Source organism: Sinocyclocheilus anshuiensis, unplaced genomic scaffold (assembly GCF_001515605.1).
Source record: "Sinocyclocheilus anshuiensis isolate Anshui unplaced genomic scaffold, SAMN03320099.WGS_v1.1 scaffold29, whole genome shotgun sequence".
Classification (NCBI taxonomy): Eukaryota; Metazoa; Chordata; class Actinopteri; order Cypriniformes; family Cyprinidae; genus Sinocyclocheilus; species Sinocyclocheilus anshuiensis.
The window spans coordinates 731350-744665 of NW_015539835.1; the positions used below are offsets into that span (position 1 = coordinate 731350).

Consider the following 13316-nt stretch of genomic DNA (forward strand, 5'->3'; position numbering starts at 1 on the left):
TTTACAAAGTTCTTTAGTATTATTTTTCTATTTTTACCCAAAATGAGACGATGTAAGTATTATGGAGCAGGGTTAACCCTAACCCTAACAACTCATGTACTGTAATGTCTGTTTCACACATAGACTGTATAAAAACATGGACGTAGTGTCCGTGACGTCACCCGTAGTTTTCCGAAGAGCATTTTTGAAGCTCAAAAGTGGGCGGAGGCGGCAGTGCCATCTTGGTCATTCCCGGATAATCGACAATGGGCAAAGAGGCAGGAGCAGGTTGGTGAAGCCACGCCCACCTAGCTCGACGGTGGTGACAGCAGCGGCAATCCACCATCTTTTGACGAACTATTTTTTCCTCCCTTTTCAAATCTCGTATTAGCAATGGGTTCTATTTACACTAAGTGAAAATAGCAGTATTTTTAGCAATATGCTATTTACACTAAGTGCAAATACCTATTTACACTATGTTAAAATAGCAGGATTTCTACTATCAAGTATACTACTTGTTGCAAATAGTGGCAATTATCTGCACTTCAGTATTGTAGTACATTATAAAACAGTATGCAATAATAACGTATTGAGTGTAAATTATAATTTAAATTTTAATTATTAAATGGATTCCACCTTATTGGTACAATAAAGCCCTCCCTACACCTACCCTAACCCTACCCGATACTTTATTTTCAACCTTTTGATTATTTCCTTCATTTTTATTAAAATAAATGCCTTTACGATGTGATATGAGATTTGAAAATGGAGGAAAAAAAAGTTCGGCAAAAGACGAGATCGAACCCGGGTCGATTTTTAATTAAATATAAATAGACACCCCGTATTTTTTATTCCATAGTAAGGCCAGTTCATACAATACATTTAAACTGAGCTACTTTAATACCGTCTACGAACTTTCTACCACGACTCTGCTGTTCTTCGGCTGGTTCTTCCCTGTATACGTTGATTGACAGATGAGTTGCCACTTGGGTTATAAACCTAAATAGAAAGTCTGCATACACTTGCACCTGTTAATCGTTTATATTTTATATTATTTCATGTTGCTTTTGTGCAATAGATGAATAACAATTTATTTGTTTTAGATATTTTATGTTTAGATATTTCTATTTTGCGGGAGTCCCGTGAATAATTTTATTCTCCCACATCCCGCACACACACGAGTGTCTACCCGCTCGCACCCGCACTCGCCCATCTTGTCCTGCGCCGCACTCTGTTGCGTCGGGTATCGCGGGAGAGCAGGTCTCTAGATGATAAAACACTGCATTCTGTCAGCAATATAGCGCGGCAGTAACGTATAGAGAACTCGGCTTGTAACTATACTCTAATTACTATTTTGAAAATTATAACGCGTTAAATTACTCAGTTACTAAAAAAGTAATCAAATTACAGTAACGCGTTACTAAGTAATGCGTTACTGCCCAACACTGGAAATAAGGTAAATTTAAATGCATATTATAAGAAAATTAAAGTGTTTTTTGACCTTACATGCATGTAAACCTGTTGTTGATGACTCCCAAAACCAAATTATAAACATTTCAAATAGCATAATAGGGCCACTTTAAAAGTTGATGTCTACATTGATATATAAAATGTTTGGTTTCATTTTGCATTTTTTCATCAAATAAAATTATATGCCATTTAAGTCAGAGTAAAACTTACTAAGGTTAATGACTTTTACCTAGTCAAAAATTTATGGTATGAACATTGATCATGACACCCTCAGATCCCATATTCAAAAGCGACACAAATGACAGAGAGGTTTGAAGAAAGATATGTTAAATTAGAACAGACGAGAACAGATTAGACCTTGCTAGAATAATCTTTTCAGCATTTAATTGCAAGATACATTTCAGATAAATAGCATAAACCTTTACATTCTCTCTGAGCAACACTGGATTAGAGAAGAAGGGGAATCTGATTGCAATCTTCTCGATGTCCCAGAAGACCTACACCTCCCAGCATGGCCGATACACTCTTCCCACCATGCACCTCATGGTGTCCCTTCTGATGATGGCGATGCTTGGGCTCAGGTCTGGTCCGAAATCTCTGCGCTCTGTGCTGAGAAGGCTCTTGGGGAGACTGAGATGAGGGACTCCTCTGTTCAGAGATGTTAGGGTCCTCAGCAGATTGGAGTCGGCCACCACGATGATCCTGGAGTTGCCTGGTGCGAATCTCAGAGCGTTCTCCTCCAAGCTGTCACTCAAACCTTGCAGATCTGGCTCCGTGTCTTCAGCTTTGGTCATGGGGATGGCAGCAGTTCTGAAGTAGCACTCAGACAAAAGTGCAACAGAGATGAGGACAGTACCAATGGAAAGCTTCATTCTTGATCCCGAGTGTTTCTTCAGTGGTTCAGCTACTGTCTCCTGTGTTGTCTTGCAAACTGGTCTGATAATGGTGGCGACTTGGTCCATTTTTATAGGCCTACCGGCCATAGTCTGCAATGTGCCACGTTCTCCTTAGATTCATCATTGTCTTGGTTTCTCATGAGTATGTGGCTATTAACAAAAACACAAAATTTCATTGAGAACCTCATGAGACCACTGACAGAGTTCAAGCATTTTGTTTGGTGGAAAGTTGATTAAGATTTCCTGCAACGTGGCTTGTGTTCAGCATGGAGACTGCAGGGTTCCATTGAGTGGGCATCCTAAGAGGGGATGTAATTCCAGAATCCTCACACTTTGAAACAATATGAGAGGATTACAGACCTGTTGAAGAGTCCAAGTTAATAATAACTATTTTCTCATTAGAATCACAAGACAAAGTCATCAATAGAGCCTCTAGCCCTAGTAGCCCAAAATAAAGATCAACACCCAGCAGGAGGTTGTATTATTTGATTGGGAGAAGTGCTGCTGATTCATGACAATGTTGCAGGTGTTTCAATTAGTATCAAGCATCATTTCAGTGCAGCCTGAATGGGGCACCAGCTGGTTAATGCTACTTGATATAGAAAACATCTATACATTCATCATACTCTTAATAAACTCACTGAAATGAACCACATTGGCTGTATTTGTTTTTTTTGTTGTTGTTTTTTTTTATTGTATGACATCTAGAGTCCTTAAATCCTAAAACCTCAGAATTTCTTGAAATGTGGAAATATATATATATATATATATATACTGTATATATATATATATATATATATAAATCTTACTGAGCCAGGATAATCATACAAGACTGTGTACTTAACAAATGAGTAGAAGATTAGCGATTTAAATTATCCCATGATGCCTTTATTTTGACTGAATACAAATGCAATATATTCAGTTAAATGCAGATTATTCAAATACATACAAAAAACACATACATACAAATACATACAAAAAGTTTTTACCACCTACTAAACAAACATAACCACAGGGTTGGAATTTTTTTCTTTTGAAACTTTTCATTCTTGAGAGTAATGTTAATGTCCTAGTTCAACCTGTTTACATCACAACCTAATAAATACTTTTTAAATAAACCGAAATCCAAAATCAAAACAAATATCAAAAAGCATTTTTGTTGCATGGAAAAAGAGCAGTTTTATATTTTGATAACTCTTTTCTTGCTCCATAAAAAAAGTCACATGTGTTTACAGAGACTTTTACAGAGAATTTGTGATTTCTGCTACAGCGTTTTAGATGTGAATTGCGAAAATATTTGTAAAAAACTTTTTGGAAAGTTGCATTTTAAATTCCCCTATACTCAAAAATACGCACATGCAATCTGTCAGAATTTAATCTTCCATGTCTAATGTACCCAGTCTTTCCTTCTTCTATCTTCTGATTTTGGATCTACCTCCAAAACCCAATGAATTTTTAAGACTTCTATTTAAAAACACAATAGTCTCAGAATTGTTCTCACTAGGATAATCACTTTATATGTCAGTTGAATTCCACTTTGGTCTTAAATAAGACAGTAGACCCTCTTCCAGCCGTTTGACTGTTTAAGTCATTTTCTATAATCAAAGGCCATGTCACATTGTACTGTGAAAGCAGAAATGTCAAAAATAATTGGAAGCAAGGCTGCTAATAGGACAACTAACAGAACAAGAGAATCTAAAGCATGAGATTATTCAGCTGTGCAAAGTCATGGGCTGATCTCGATGAGATGAAAGATTACAAAATAATAAATATACATTTTTAAGGCAAATCTTTCGTATCAAGAACTACAGAAAAAAAAATTAATATTACAGAACATCCTGTGGAGCAATATTAGCAATTATTAATGTATTTACCCCATGTACATTTCAAACATCTTTGCAGAGAACATCTAAATTTGTCATTTAGTTGCAAATTAATTATTCTTCCCAATATACATCGCCCTCCCCAATAATGAAATGTATGAAGTATATGATGATTCATATCTCATACATAAACATAAAAAGTGAATTTAATATGAACCACTGTATATTTCCCTCCTCTGTAGTGTGTCCACGGTGTATCATTTGATTATCTACCAAACAATAATTTCCACTGAGGTGAGCTGTGAACTGTGAAACGATAATGAGGTTTGGAACCATGGGAATAGTAGCAGCTGGGATAAGAAAGACTGGTTTCAAACAAAAGACCAAAAATGGGAAAACATCCTAGACTATTTTAGTAATATGCAAACCAGCTCATCTGTTATGCATCCAGGAACAAGGTGGGTGAATTTTACTACTAGATGGTCTGTGGGCCCTAAATGTTCTTTCCTCTTGTTTTGGGGGATTTTGAACAAGGCTGGACTTCTTACCACCACATTTCCTCTCCCACAGGGTGTTTCTGTACATGGCAATATGATGAAATGAACTTTCTCACTCAAAATAAATGGAGAAAAAAATCACAGTAGAGTTGATTGATTGTGTAGATGTGAGGAGAATGACTGAATGACTGGTTTGCTCTTTGTGGGATCATTTACAAAGATTCTGTTATGGCCTGACTGGTCAAAATGCATGAAACACATTATTCTCTTGAAAAAAAAAACTTCTAAAACACACTTTGCATACTTATGCACTTTTGTATGCAATTTTGTAGTATAAATACAGCACAATTAGTGTGATCACACTGAAAATTCCAACAAGAAAAAGTTAACTTTAAACACCTGGATGATGCACTAAATAAACATGGAATATTGAACACTTTGTGCAGCTTTAATTACATTGTGGAAAGAGAGGTGCTATCAGACTCTGATGCTGGATAATAATATAACTATCTTAAACTATAGTATGTAGTATAGTGCATAGTTTAAGCGCATAGTTTATAGTGTGTCATTTGGGACACTACGGCCCTGTCCCACATCGCACCCTAAACCCTCGCGGTCTTCCTCTGAGTCCACACTTTCGTGACGTAATACCGCTTTGACTGTCGGGTAGAAGTCTGCTTGCAGAAGTGCGCATCGAAGGTGCATAGTTGCCACAAAGAGGGCGCTTGTGAGCACCCTTCTGAAAGATAAAATGACGAATGGGACACCCTACGGTCTCGTGGACTTAACGGACATGAAGTGTGCCATTTGGGACAGGGCCTACTACTGTTTTTGCTACATATGTACATGATACCTTAAAGGCCCATTTATATAAAGACTGATAACAATAAAGAAAACTATAATGATAACTATATTCACGTCCACACCAACGCACGATAACAATTTGTTTATTTTAAGCAAGTGCTGCAGGTTATGTCATCTGCGCTTTAAATGCTCAAGCTCTTTAAATGGATTCTGATTGGCTGTCAATGTTTTTATCATTCATCAGCTGGAAAAAAAATTGTTCTGAAAGTGATTCCAAATGATATTGTTCCCCTGTGTCGTTATTGTTTTATATTCAGAATAATTTTTTAAACTATATCTTTCGCATTATTGGTATTGTTATCGTTATCGTCCTTGGTGTGAACGGGCCTTAAAGAAAAAATTCTGTAACCATGTACACACCCTCAAGATGTCCCAAACCTATATGAGTTTCTTTCTTCTATTGAGCACAAAAGAATATATTTTGAAGAATGTTGGTAACCAAACAATTGACGTTAGCAATTGACTAGTTACCACTTGTGATCAGAATATTTTTGTTGTGCATCATTTTCAATCAAGCTGTAGTAAGATTGTAGAAACCGATCAAGACCCAAGCAACCACATAGCTAAACTCTGTGTAGTGGTTGGTGCTCGCATCACCAGTGGCATTGTGATTTTTGGATCACATGTCACTTAAAGTGTGGTTATGGGTATATCAGATGACCATTTCCCCCCTTTCTTAGTTCAGGGAACCAGTCAGAGACTTTTATTTGGCAGAACACTCCCAACAGGAGTAAGGATGCTGCGGGATGCTGATCTCCTGGAGTTCCAAAGAGTCCTAAAATCGGGAATAGGCAGATGAGGCCCTGAAGTAGGTGCAGAAGGTCCTTAATCTGGAACACACAGATGAAAGTACCTTGAAGTGAAGGTTTGCTTGCCTGAGCTTAACCTTGTTACAAGTAGTGTATGTCTTCTGTCTCTCTGGCCACAGACCCAGAGACTCAGGTAAATCCACTTTTGTCTCTTAGGGATGAAGTCTTAAGACACTCAGAGCAAGGTTGTATCTGTTAATGTCTCACTGGACGGGCCGGGGACTGTGGTGTGGTGTGTCTGCTATCGTCTCACTAGACGGAGACTCAGAACTTGGTTGTATCTGTTAATGTCTCTCCATATGGGTCAGAGACTCAGAATGTGGTGTCTCTGTTAGATGTCTTCACGGGTCCAAAAATTTGTGCCCAAACCCAAAGAGACACGGAAATATTTTACCTGGAACTGACTTGGACCCATCTATTACTTAAAAGTTGAAACCGGACCTGTACAGAACCAAAAAATGTCATAAATGTACTACTCAGAACCAACCCGGACCCGTCTATTTTTTGAAAGCTTGACCCGGACCCGGCCAGGAGACACAGACTCTTTTTGACCTGAACGGCACAGATTGCACGGCTAATTGCTATTAAGTTCATTTAAAAGTTGTAAAAATTCAACTTTGTTTCTTACCTAATGAAACGTTTGTAGCCCTCTCCCCTGTACCTGACCGTGTTGCATATAATCTGGTAAAAAAATAATTATATAATATATATATAATAAAAATTCGGCAGAATTTATGTGACCGCTGCACCTGATGTTCATAAACTTTCATAACTGGTAAGTGTTTTTTCTTTTGCCTTGTGAACTGGCTGAGCCTTAATGATTCTGTTTCTTTACATGTATTTGTTTACTGATCGTTGCATGCAATCGTGAAATACAGCATTTTTTTTAATTGGCTATTCGTTGTGTAAATTTAACTGTGCCATCAGGTCGGGTCGGGTCGGATCAGACGATCTCGGGTACGGGCCGGGTTCAGGCTTCAGTTTAAAGCACGTGCAGACCTTTACTCTGAGCACATAAAGTCCAAACATGATGTAACTGGCATGAATGCATTAATTTGTCCGTTAACAGATACATTTGTGTAAGATGTTGCACTACACATAACTGCCACTAAGAAATCTTATTTCTCTGAATAAGTATGAAATGGATGTGTTGTTGTTTGCATCAATTTCAAGGTTTCAAAGCATAGTTAGTATGGATTTGAATGGATCACTGTGGCCTCCCTTTGTTTCATCCGGCGCTGCTACATCCTGAGGTCCTAAGGAATTGTTATAGCGGTCACAGGCCAAAACCTTAGGACTTAGTCTCTTGATGGGTCATCGGCCTCATCCAGGATGGTGACGAGTCTGCATATAAGAAGCGAGGTTGAGCAGCTGCTATCTGGTGCAGTCTTAACAACCTGGAGCTTAACACGCTCAAAACAGTGGAGATGATTGTGGACTTCAGGAGAAATCCCCCAGCACTCCCCCCACTCACGATCTACTGTGGCAGCAGTGCACCACCATCTCTCAGGACCTGAAGTGGGACAATCACATTGACTCCATTGAGAAAAAGGCCTGGCAGAGGTTGTATTTCCTGTGCCAGCTGAGGAAGTTCAACCTGCCACTGGAGCTGCTCACCCAGTTCTACTCAGTTGTCATTGAGTCTGTCCTGTGTTCATCTTTAACCGTCTGGTATTCAGCTACCAAATCAGACATCAGGAGACTACAACTGACAGTCTGGATTGCTGAGAAGATTGTTGGTGCCCCCTGCCTAACCACCAAGAACTTTATGCCTCTAGAGTGAGGAAAAGAGCTAGGAAAATCACCCTGAACCCCTCACATCAAGCCAACTTTCTCTTTGAACTGTTGCCCTCTGGCCAGCACTACAGGGCACTGAGCACAAGAACAGCCAGGCATAGGAACAGATTTTTCCCTCAGGCCATATTCCAACAGAACATCTCAGGACTGTACATCTGTACATAACTTCTCAAAACTTTTCATCTGTAAGTAACACATTTTCACATTCATAATTCTGTCTACTGGTATTTTTTCTCTATAATTTCTATGACAATATAGTTATTATTTTGAAATGTATTGTCTAATCGCTTTATTATTAGTGTTATATTTCATTTTTTATCTTAAATTATATGTATGTCTGCACCATGTCTGTACTTCAGCACTGGAAGCTCCTGTCACCAAGATGAATTCCTTGTGTATGTAAACACACTTGGCAATAAAGCTCTTTCTGATTCTGATTCTGAAAGGCAGAAACCGCATGTGGACAAATGAGAAGTCCTGTCCTTCTCGGGCTTGATACCAGAGGTATTTTGCCCTCTAAGAGGTGTCTGGCCATTGTCCTAGCATCCTTATCTGATGGTGTTTTGGACATTTGTTTGAGTTAGTCCACCAAGATCCAAGCAAAATGTTCTCCTCTGCTGCAGTCGGAGAGATGGGTTTGGAAAGAACTGTTTACCTGGCAACCACCCACAACACCTTAGCTCCAGGTTTTGCACAGGAAAAACCATTACTCACATTTTTTTTTTTAGGATATTTAATAAACTTAAACATGTTTTCTTTTAACTGTCTTTCGGGGGTGTAACATCTACTTTCAGAGTTTCATACTTAATCTTATACTCATGTTTATTCTTTCTTTTGCTCATTAATTTAGACACATTCTTTTAAGAAGTTCTGTGTGTATAGTTTGTGCATAAATCTGGCGTATTTGTACAACCATTATTTTAAATGACTTCAGATCTTGATTGGATTTCCGAGAACTCAATAGCAAGTCTGATTAAAGCTATAGTGGCAGATGTTGATGGGGATTGGGTCATGGTGATTGTTTGGGGAAAATCCTGAGAGAGAACCCTCACAGTCATCTGCTCTACAACATCTCTATCCATTAACACTTGATTTGGCTGGACAATAAACAGAAATCTTACTACACGCTCTATGTGAACTCTAAATAGGAAGAGAAAGAAAAAGGAAGCAGGAAGCAGATAAACGTGATGGGTCTTTCCTTGACTGTTGATGGAAAAAATAATCAGCCTAAAAAAAAACAACAGTGAGAATGTGGAACTGAATCATGATGACAGATAACTTGCACCAATATAGAGAGAAACAAAACAACGGCACCATGATATAGCTTTCATTTACTTGAAGAAAATGGAAAAATGTCTCTGAAGATGAGGTTTGCACTGGCCTCAACACTCTATTATTCTTCTCTGTTTCAGAAAATAATTTCTAATTCACTGATGCTAGTCACAATGTCTCTCAATAGTACAAGTGATGAATATTAAAGGGTTAGTTCACCCAAAAATGAAATTAACCTGTGTTTTACTCACCCTCGAAGCATCCTAGGTGTATATGAATTTCTTCTTTCAGAAGAATCCAGTCGGAGTTATATAAAAAATTGTCCTGGCTATTCCAAGCTCTATCATTGCAGTCAGCAGGTGTTGCAGTTGAACAGTCCACAAGTCGTTATCAGTCATATGCGGAAGCCATTCAGGCGGATGACGCAGGACGTATGCGCAGCGCGCGCGCCTCTGAGATATGCTAGTCTCGCGAGTTTGTTTACAGGAGCAAAGGAAGCAAAGTTTCCTTACTTTAGCAAAGGAAAACCAGTCTCCTCTTGGTTTATATCGAAATCCTCCGACATTTTTCATTCCAAATCCTCGGTTTGTACTTCTAATTTGTGACCGGCGTTTTGTTTTGTTCTCTCTCACTAATCGTCACTAATCACGACCTACGTCATCTGCCGGAACGGCTTCCGCGTATTACAGAAACCAGAAGTGAGAGAAAAGTGTTTATTACCTTAGAAATATGGATATTTTTCTTACAAAAACACATGGATTCGCTACAGGAGGCCTTTATTCACCCCCCGGAGCCGTGTGAGGCACGTTTTATTATGGATGCGCACACTTTATTTGACGACTTGTGGACTGTTCAACTGCAACACCCGCTGACTGCAATGATAGAGCTTAGAATAGCCAGGACAATTTTTAATATAACTCCGACTGAATTCGTCTGAAAGAAGAAAGTCATATACACCTAAGATGCCTCGAAGGTGAGTAAAACAGGCTAATTTTCATTTTTGGGTGAACTAACCCTTTAACTATTTTCAGAAAATGAACCCACAAATGAATGACAATTGAAATTTATTCAATGCATATCTGTATTTACAAGCATATCTGTATTTACAATATATGGACGCAAATATTAGAAATCTCTTCATAGACTTACTACACAGTGGCATGTCACCCTATTCATTTATTCTTGGGTTTTAGCTTAGTGCATAACTCATTCTGGATCATAGTGCATATCTCAAATTGTGAGGCTTATGGAAGAGAAAAAACTCACCTGCGTCACATTTCGCATTCCTTTGCAGTATTCTATGTCATTTTGTAGTGAGTCGTGCAAGTAGTGTGTTTACAAACATCATTTGAACATCAGTTAAAACATGGTATCCTTCACATGGAAAAAAACTAACTCAATTTGAGATAATACTATCGTTCTAAAATTCATATAGTCTATGGCAGAGTACATGGTATGCACATTAATATAATTGGGGGTGGACTTTTTTGACTTATGCCTGTACGTAATCACCTAGCAACCATCCAGGACACCCTAGCAACCATATACTTCCTATAAACATTGCAACTTTATATGTTTCCTTTCCCCTTAAATGGCACAGTGTATAGAACATAATTTAGGATGCAAGCATATTGTACATACAAGGGTACATATAAACAAACAAGGATATATAACATAGCATTGTTCATATTAAACAGTTGCATAGTTCTTAATGCTTGTAAGTTTTTACTTGTGTATGTTTTAATGTGAAAATCACTTTAAAATAAAATGACAAGCAATTATAATAATAATTTCAAATATAAATAAAGCATTTTTATCACCAAAATAAAATCCAAATAAGATTTATGATACAATGACAGACTTACATTGAAAGAGGCAACCTTAACTAGGAAACAAGATTGGGGGAGGGCTTTTTTTTTACGCAACCACCCAGAACACCCTAGCAACCTCTTAGAGTGCCCTGAGAATCATATATCAACACCCTGACAATGCCCTTTGCATGATGTGTTTTGCAGGGACAAACACTATTCACATTTTCTTCCGAAAATGTAGTAATCTAGTTTGAATGGCTCATTTCTCAAATAGATTTGTTAGTTGTTTAAGTTTACAGGTACTGACCCCTGTGTATCAAGGCATGTTATGGTTACTGTTGTCACAACAGCTCTCAGTATGTTTAAAAGAGTGTGTTCTCATGCGCGCGCACGCGTGTGTGTGTGTGTGTGTCCTGGGCAGGTGTTTGTGGGTTGGTTTTTGTTTTTTTGAGGACAGCTGCAGGCCATATGCTCATAACAGAGCTGTTTCTACAGCTATAAATTGAGGATGGAACAGTTGAAGAATTTTAACCATGCTCTGTTTGTCTATAGCCAACTGGACTGTAACCCTCTGTCCATTGAACATAACTGGAGCAGGGCTCTGCTCATCTGTTTAGAGATGAGGATACCTCATTTTATTGATTATAATGTAGATTTTAATAGTGAAGTCTATAACGTTTGTGTCACTAGCGGCACCAAACCCACTTGTTTTGTTTGTCTCCACCACAGTAATACGACAATACAAGCAAAATGCATATATGAGTATATTTCTTAAACTAAAACACAGCCAGTTTTTAGGATTTAACCAAATTAGACAAATACTAGTTTGCCTTTGTCAGTTCTTCCCACTCTTTGCTTTCCCTGGCACCCTGAGCACTCACAGACCGCAGCTGAAGGTGTTTGTGTGCTATTGAATCAGCCCGTTAACAGTCTTACCGCCACACCTCACCATCCCAACCAGAGAAAAGAGTCTCCGAGGTCGTAGACTCTGCTCTGAAATGTGCACACCAGCTGACTATACCAGTAGCTGCCAAGCAAAACACAAGACCCTGGCTCAGGGGCCGGAGGAAAGGCAGCTTAGCCTCACTTGGAGAGGAGACAGTGCTTCCCACATAACCTGAGCCACCACTCGGCCCACGGCAGCAGAACTTTGTTATAACAACACGAAGCAGGCTGCACTGTCGTCCGAGCTGAAGTGTTATTCCAGCTACGTAAATAATAGAGCTCCCTTCTCCGTGTGATGAATAGCACATATTAACAGCCAAAAATTATTTTAAGTTCCCAAGATCCGTGTGCGGTAGTTTGCTAAAAGCCAATACGGATAGAAATTAGCAAACTCAATCTTTTACATTCACATCTTTATCCACTTCCTGATCATATCTGAAGACACAATACACAGCCGTGTCCTTCAGTGGTGAAAGAACATTTTCAAAAGTTATAGCACTGTTCTGTACTGTCTTGGCTGGGTTAAGGACCATATTGTGATACCACAATAATAAATGTGTCAATTCTGACATTTCAAAAACAAAGAAATTGTAAAAATACTGTTGTAAATGTGAGGCATAGTAATTGTAATGCTCTGCCTGAGAAGGTACCACAGCGGTTTAGTGAAGTAATAAAATACTTTTCCAAGTTTCAGGTTTTCCAGTTTGCTCAATAATATTTTTGTAACCTTCATCAGTGGAATCCAGAGACTCTAAAATCAAAAAGTCATATTCACTATAAAATGTCCATTCACATTGATGGAAAATCAACTCAGTACTCAACAGGTTTTTGTTCAGGACATATATTTTACATTGGACACCAAGTGTGGACTCAACATAGTACCAGAATTGTTTATTGTACAAATGTAAGCAAAAAAGTCCTTAAATCGTACTATTGTGGATGAAGGACTGTTTGAGGATGAAGGAATGTCACACATGCTGTCTATATTGGAACCTGCCTAGGTTTGGTACAAACCTATCATTTTGATTTAATATTAATCAAAAATCTTAACTTTTTCAAAACCCAAACACATTTATACAAAGTAAAGAGATCATTTATTTTATTTTAAAGGCCATGCACAAATATGTAGTTAGTTGCATTTTATTATTTGCAT

General features: G+C 38.3%; 1 protein-coding gene across 1 annotated transcript; it reads right to left on the reverse strand.

The window, feature by feature from the left end:
- Nucleotides 1-1834: 1834 nt before the first annotated feature.
- LOC107684382 (pro-MCH 1-like) lies at nt 1835-2373 on the reverse strand. Its single transcript, XM_016480635.1, has one exon. The coding sequence runs from the start codon at nt 2319-2321 to the stop codon at nt 1947-1949; it is 375 nt and encodes a 124-aa protein (XP_016336121.1). The 5' UTR covers nt 2322-2373; the 3' UTR covers nt 1835-1946.
- Nucleotides 2374-13316: the final 10943 nt, after the last annotated feature.

Coding starts and splice junctions, on each gene's coding strand:
- LOC107684382 (XM_016480635.1), bottom strand. CDS start 2,321: ATGAAGCTTTCCATTGGTACTGTCCTCATCTCTGTTGCACTTTTGTCT.